This window comes from Lycorma delicatula, chromosome 1, assembly GCF_047948215.1.
Source record: "Lycorma delicatula isolate Av1 chromosome 1, ASM4794821v1, whole genome shotgun sequence".
Classification (NCBI taxonomy): domain Eukaryota; kingdom Metazoa; phylum Arthropoda; class Insecta; order Hemiptera; family Fulgoridae; genus Lycorma; species Lycorma delicatula.
In genome coordinates, this window is record NC_134455.1 from 274,432,080 (window position 1) to 274,440,223 (window position 8,144).

At 31.0% G+C, this 8,144-nt stretch overlaps 1 protein-coding gene across 5 annotated transcripts in view; it reads left to right on the plus strand.

Moving 5' to 3' along the window:
- LOC142331963 (mitochondrial intermediate peptidase) overlaps positions 1-5,720 on the plus strand; it is a 117,651-nt gene extending 111,931 nt beyond the window's left edge. For all 5 annotated transcript variants that reach the window (XM_075378042.1, XM_075378023.1, XM_075378034.1 and 2 more), the window contains exon 12: positions 5,325-5,720. In XM_075378042.1, the coding sequence (XP_075234157.1) occupies positions 5,325-5,597 (273 nt within the window). In that variant the 3' untranslated portion in view covers positions 5,598-5,720. The remainder of the gene's footprint in view (positions 1-5,324) is intronic.
- Positions 5,721-8,144: the final 2,424 nt, after the last annotated feature.

The following is an 8,144-nucleotide window of genomic DNA, read 5'->3' on the forward strand; positions in this document are numbered from 1 at the left end:
GTTAGTTTTGTCAAATTTTTTTGTCAACTTTTTCAGTTAAATCATCCATTACCAATGGGTGAATTTCATCCACTGGTGGTAATCAATAGATCAAATTACCAATTTTAATTCGATTGTCAAAAAAATTAACACAAGATTTTTTTGGAAGGTATGGAATTAATATCTTCTATCCATTTTAAGTAATTTTCCACCTTCATTTGACTTCTGCAATTGCCACTTTAAATTTACTTGCTAAGTTAATAAAGCATTTGATATAAAACCCATTTCTGTAATAAGTCGCACTCTAATAATCTGGTACCTTTTGAAATATGAACTTTCAGCCTGTCACCTGAATCACATCTCGATTTATTTGTTGTGTAAAAAGATAATATATATGACTTGTTGAGGTTCACTGTCTGTCTATTTTTGGTACTAAATATTTTTATTGGAGTCAGATACTGAATATACTTAAACCTTAATGTCACATCACTCAGTGAGAATTTTCCTGTTATTTCTCCACCTAAACCCCAATTCTTGTATTATTTTTCTCAAACTGGTCTTTTCCTAAATATCCAGTGGTATCTTTAAGCGCTAAAATTATCTTTTTCATTGTCGGCAGTTATTTATGAATTTTGTGAAATTCATCTATAGTCCATCTCACCACACACTTGTCAAAGTCATCTAGTCCTGTTGCAGGCTTTTCATGGGATTTGAATTTTATTAGAGTAGAGAAAGAAGTCTCCACCTGATTTTTGGCTAATTTTTCTAACAACTGCTTTTTCTGTTTTCCTCTCTTTGGACTTGGAGATCACAACAGCCCAACGCAGCTACTGTCATTTCTTCACATTTTTAATGTGAATCAGATGTTTATCTTCCTTTTATGACTTAAGAAGTTGATCCTTCTTGTTTCATAAACTCACACACACTATTATTATTTCCTGAGCCTGCCGTTTTAGTTTTTTGTTTTTACAGTAGAGACTTAAGTTCGCTTATAATTATAAAACACTAAAAATACACAACCGATTATAAAACATGACTATCTTTTTTCAATCAAAACTTGAATAAAAAGAAACAGAATTTGCACAAATGCTCTTACATAATCATCAATTACAGGACAGCTAGTTAATTCTACTCGAGCATTCAATAACATAGGCTTATGGATAATTGTTTATTTTCACATTGGCCTGCTTGTATTTGAAACTATGAGTACATATCAAACAATAAAGCAGTTTTGTTTCTTGATATGATTCTAAGAATGGTAACTTATTTTCCAAGTATTTATAATACATGGCTTGTCTATATTTATTTTTATGATAAATGAAATCACAGTAGATTATAAGCTATGCTTATGTATGTCGTACAATTATTATGGTAGTTAATTTACCATTTAACATTTGTTTGCTGAGGTAATTAAATTACTTATTGAGAATTGGCCTATATTTTTAAAACATTTAAAAATATATCACAACATTTCTTTATCACCACCCAATTAATAAAATAATAACTTGTATTTACATGAAGGCAGTTTGCTTCTGTGTGTGTAAACTAAACTGAGTGTTTTCAGTTGGGATAATAGGCACTATATTAACCATTGTAATCCTAGCTTCAAGATTCATTGTGGCACTTATAGAAAAATAACATGGGAAACTATACATGTTAAGTCCCTGGAAATTTGACAGGTTTACCAATGATCCATTAAACAGATATCTATTTAATGATTAGATATTTAGATATAAATGTTTAACATTTTTTAATTTCATAACTTTACCCATGTATTGGTAACAACCACAGTAAGCAAGACAATGCAGGATAAAATAAAATTGGATGGCAAATATTACATAAAAATACTATAATGAACTCTGTGAAATAGAGTTCATTATTCTCTTAAACTTATTGTTTTATGTAATAATTGTATAAAAATGATCACTAAATTATCAAAAATAAATTAAATGTACAGAGGAGTAAAGTTAATTCAAGCGTTAGGGAAAAATAAAACAAAAAGGAATAATCATATATTTGTAGGTAAAATTTTGATTATAAATGTCAGTACACTGGAAATGAAATATGTAGAAAATTATTTTTTTTTATTAACACTACATTTATATCCCAATCACCTATGGGCATGCAAAACAAAATACATACTATAATACAGTCTGACATATCCCTGAAGAATGTTTAGTAACCAGGCAAAGAGTTTCATTAAGCAAATAAGAGTCTAATCAATACAACCAAAAATTAAAATTCACTCTTTGAAAAGATTTTCATCTTTACTGTAATACAAAATCCAGGTTTGTTATCGTAGATGTTTTATTTACACATCAGTTTTGGTACAAAAAAAATTCTCTTATTTATTATTATCATTCAGTATGATTTAAAACCTACAATATTTTCTCATTAACAGTACTGTCTGTCTCTTCACTGCTAAAATTATTGTAGTGTAATTATTAGTTGAGAAGAGTATATATAATGTTTTAAATACTAAAGTAAACAAAATTTATGAAAATTAAGCAAAATTTAAAAAAAACTGTGTGATATTTTGTGTTGATTTTGCTGCAGAAACATGATTTTTCAAATGTTATTCAAGTTTGGAAACATTAAACCATTCTGTACCATTCTTTGTTAACAAGAATGATTAAGTCGTTTATAGCTTTCAGAGCATCCTGTAAGATTTACATTATCTTAAATTTATGTTTTTAATCATTAGCACTGTTGTAATTGTCATGTTCAGTAATTTTTTTTAGTGATGTTCATTAAGAAATTCATCTATACTTTGTATGTTTGTTTTGATCTTCTGGGTTGTCAATTTTAAAATAATCATTAGTTATCATAAAACCATAATAACTTTAATTTAAATCTTGCTGCAATTCATCAAGATTTAAATTTGCACTGGTTGGTTTCCTCTGAATTTCTTGTAAAATGTTAAACTTTTGAAAAACATTTATGTTTACTTGCTCATAATTATTTTTCCATTATAATGTACTTCCTCTTCTTTCTGATTTCGCAGGATACTGTTAATTGTAGATAAATTTGTTTTTTATAAATTGAAATTTTGTTGCAGGCATTCTGCTATATGGGCAAACACTAAACACACACAAATACATGCATACACATTGCATGTATATATATATATATATATATATATATATATATATACACACAGATGAGGTGCTACCCAAAAGTTCGTGGAATTTTACCATAAAAATAAAATAGCTTACCATAACTTCTAATTTTCACTGTCTCCTTCAAAGTAACAAAGTAATCCCCTTGGGCATTGATAACAGTGATCCCAGCGTTCTGCCCATGATTCCATACATCCCTGGAAGTCTGCAGGTGTAACTGTTCAAAGCACGTTCTGCGTTTCTTCCTAAATCTCCTCAATTGTGTTAAAACGACAGCCTTTCAATTGAAATTGTATTTTTGGAAAGAGAAAAAAGTCACATGGGGCAAGGTCAGACGGATAGGGTGGGTGGGGAATCACTACTGTCTTTTTGGAAGCCAAGAAATTCCAAACGGCTAGTGATGTGTGCATGGGCTTGTTGTCATGGTGCAGAACCCAGCTGTTATTACCCCACAGATCGCCTAATGCTTTAACATAACCGCTTCAAAACTTCACAATAGAACATCCCATTGACAGTTTGACCAAGAGGAACAAATTCCTTATGGATAATGCCTTTGATGTAGAAAAAAACAATCATCATGGACTTCATGTTGCTGTGAACTTGGCGACTTCCACTGCAACGACTGCTGTTTAGTTTCAGGGTCATACCTGTACACCCATGTCTCATCACCGGTTATGATGTTGGAGATGAAGTTAGGGTCATCTCAGCAAGAGATGACCCTAATTCAATTCACTACACACAGCTACATGATTTTTTTTCTGGTTGCTGTTCAACATTCTCGGTACAAATTTTGCAGCAATGCACCTCATGTTCAAATTGTCCGACAAGATGCGTTGCACGGACCCATATGACATTTGTACGATTGCACAAACATCATAGATTGTTTGTCTACAATCTGCAAAAATAGCCTCTTGCACTTTCGCGATGTTTTCCGGTGTTGTGCTTGTTGATGGTTTTCCTGAACGCTCATCGTCATCAACTGTCGTTCATCCATCTTTGAATCATTTGTACCACAGAAAAGTTTTACTTTTACTCAGCATTGTCACCAAATGCTTCCACAAACAAGCTATGGGTTTCTGCACCAGTTTTTTTAAGCAGAAGCAAAATTTGATGCAGGTTCTTTGCTCTTTAAAATCTGCCATTTAGAACTTCGCTGAAGCAGTAAAACACAACATTACATAACCGTACAAAATTCAACAATGCAGCCTCTACCGTCACAGCTGTTGGAACACTGATTCACAGAGTACTGTTAGCCACATCTAGTGGTAGCAGGTCGTACCAGCAATGGTTTGCGTGCAAAATTCAAATTACCTGAACTTTTGGGTAGCACCTCGTATACACACATTATAATGATGATGTAGATAAGTTAAACTTTTAAATAAACACATTGTGAAAAAGAAATTTAACTGAAAAAAATTAAAAATACAAACAAATACATTACATATCAATGCTCATATGAAATAATCAGGAAATTACCTACAGTTTTTGTAGTAATAGGTAATTCAAAAGAATTTCAACAGATAAGATAAATTTGACTTACATAGGTTCTAAAAAATGTACTGATTGCAATAATAATTTATATATATTAGCAATTAAAAACCATCTGGTCACTTAGATAAAGGTACATGACACTTATTACAAAAATGGAAATGGCCAGTTCTGTAATGTCGCTAAGCTTATTAATAAACTAGAATACACAGTTCAGCTGTATCATAAAACAATGAACAAGCTGCTGACATTTAAGAATGAATTGTAGAAGTTTGTAGAATAGTTACAGTTAAATAATAAGGTAATAACTGCAATAAATTATTTTAGACCTGTCATGATAAGAAAAACTAAATAGATAGTTGTGAAAATATTTTATATTTAATGTTAGTTATTTTATAGATTTTCTATGATTATATTCTAGTTATTTGGGTGTTAATGCAGCTGAGGGCAGTGCACACACTTTTTTAAGTTAGCTTTTGCACAGTATCCTGAACTGTATTTCTGATGTTTCTAAAAAAAAATATTTGAAATAAATTTTGAGTTACAGTGAATTAAATGTATTAAAGAAAAAGTTAATGAATAGGAACTAAATAATTAATTACATATATATATGTGTGTGTGTGTGTGTGTGTGTGTGTGTGTGTGTAATTAATTATTTAATTATATTATATGTTATTTGAATTTATGTCTTGGTTGAAGTTTTATTGGATGCTTTGTTTTTCTCCTTATTATTTTCAGGCTTGGCAGTTGAGGTTTTCTCACTTGGTTGGTTATGGAGCCAAGTATTATTCTTATTTAATGAGTCGAGCAGTTGCAACATGGATATGGCATTCTTATTTTAATAAAGATCCATTTAGTAGAGAACAAGGGGAAAGATACAGGGAGTGTTGTTTAAAACATGGTGGAGGTAAACCATTGCATAATCTTGTAGGTGATTTTTTTCAGCATGAAGTATCTCCTTCTAATATGGTATCAGCTCTGATTCAAGATTTGGATTCTCATAATTCGTGATCTCAACTGTGTATTGTATTTTTTCTTTTTTTCTTAAGGAAGCTGTTTAATACTAACATCTTATATGTATATACATAATAAACTCTTAGTAAATAATTTGAAAAATTTTATGTAAAAATGTTACTTTCATTGTGCTTTTTAGAACCTGATCTCTATTTAGTTATTTTTACCCAAAAAATTAATTATTGTGAGGATGTATGTATTCAATTACAGTCTATAGACTGATCGAATTAATCAGATTTTCATAAAATGGTAATTTAAATGTAGTTAAAAATTTAAACATATGGTTTACTCAAGTGTCTTAGACTGTCTTTTTGTTACTGGCAAATAACTGTAATATTATTTGTGTACAATTAACCAAACTCTGACATTGTCTCCTGATAAAATTTTAGGTACTTGTCAGTACCTATGTCTTTTTCATCTTATCTTTCCAAATAACAACAGCATCTCACTTTCAAGTAACGTATGACCACATTTCACACCTAGAACACCATGTATCTCCATACTTTCTTGTACAAATAGTTACCCTTCCATTTATTAAGCTGTCTACTAAAATCAACCATCAAGTTTCTTATTCATTACTTTATAACATGCATCTTCCAAGTCACTGCAGAGGCTTATAATTTTTTCTGCAGATTGAAACTGTTAAATTTAACCATGCACATCTTAGTTTCAGCACACTTTGGCAAATCAGCCCTTTTTGCCATGCAGATTTCCAACTTATGTTATAGTTGGCTCCTTCTTTTGCAACTTTTTGTACCTCAAAAAATACATCTTTTCTCTAATACCTTTTTGATAACAAACTTTATTCCTTGCCAATAGTTCAAATAACTTGAGAGGCACACATGAAACCTTCTGACCGAGAAGGATGACTGATTGATAGAAATTCTAATTACTAGGATTTTTCCTACCAATCTCAGTCACAACACATTCAGTACCAGAGTTCTTCAGCTTTGTAACTTCTTAAATGTATTTTTCATTGTAAGTTTTTTAATTTGAGTTTGAATCTGTAAGTAATAAAGTATGATCTGAGGAAACATCAGCGCTAAGTTTTAATCAATTTAAAAGCACATTTAAATCTACCCATGTCTGCTGTATAGTCAATCTGGTTGCACACATTGTTTTCTCTTGAATCAGTAGCAGAATTCCAAGTGAGTAGCCTTTTCTTTAGCAACCTGAAAAATCTGTTTATAAATAAGTTTTGCAAAACAAAGTGAAACCATCGCATTCCTCTCTCCAAGAAAAAAATTCTCATTAGCAAACACATCCTTCTTAGTTTAGTTTAGATCATACAACACAGTTTTCTTATTATTTGACTTTTGGTTTATAAAAACATTCAAATTCTGATAAAAAAAAAAACAATTTTTTTCTTCACTTTCAGACATCAAGATTCTATACTGTTGGCCTTGCCTCTCCCTGTATCAATATGGTTTTGTCAGGAAATGACAAAACCATATTGATACAGGTGGTATTTCTAAGAAATTAGTTACTCAATTCCTTAGAAACCAATTGTAACTTCATCCCAATTATCTGCAGTGATCAGCACTATCTTAAACCATTGTAATTCATTACATGAATATTTGCATACTTAAAGCACATCATTTCATTTCACTGACTATGTCAGGTCTTTTCATTTCTTTTTTAGTACGTGTATCTTGCGAGTCATGAACATACCTTCACATTCCAACTCCCTGTCCGAATTAATCATCTTCTCAAATCCAAATGGGGAATAAACGTTCCAGAAAATTTTATAATTAAAATTATCACTATGATTACATAAGGATAGTAGTACTGAGACTTAACACAGTGGTATATTGTTAAATTCAACAAAACAAAAATTTCTTGTAAACTGGTTGTCCTGTGTTACTTTTATCAAAAATGCTGAAATTCATGACCCTTTGGGCAGAACCCTTTGTACTTAGGTATATGAGATAGATAGGTATATGGACTTCTAAATCACAGCTCACACTGTACATAGGATGTTTGCTGCACTAAGAGGTCTCCAAGGATGTTTTTTAATAAAAATATTCAGATGACAGATATCCTCGTATAAACCTGGTTTTTATTGCTACATTACTTAAGTCAGTTCTGGTAGTTTGGGTGTTGTATGTATAGATAATAAATGAATCAATTATCACTGGCAATGACAATCGCTGCTTTTATTTCACATTTAACCAATAAACAAAAAAATACCTAAGAGAAATTTGTTACAATTCTAGATTTCTGGCAAAATATGTTGCAGAAAATGAACAGAAATAACTAATTAACAGATTTAGTAAAGAAACATTTCTCACCAATTTGCCGCTTCCAAATCTTTGTAGTGCAGGTAAAATTACGTCAGTCATTACATCCTCTACATTATAGCCACTCTAATGTCTAACAGCCCATTTGGTTTTTAAACTGCCACTGGACAATTCTAAAACAGGAGTTTGTTTTTTCACCAAAAGTAATAATAATTCAGGAAATGTTCTGCCAGGACTGCAAATTTATTATCTGAGATGAATGCACAATGTGTGAGCAGAAGACATCCAAAAACCTTGGATATTT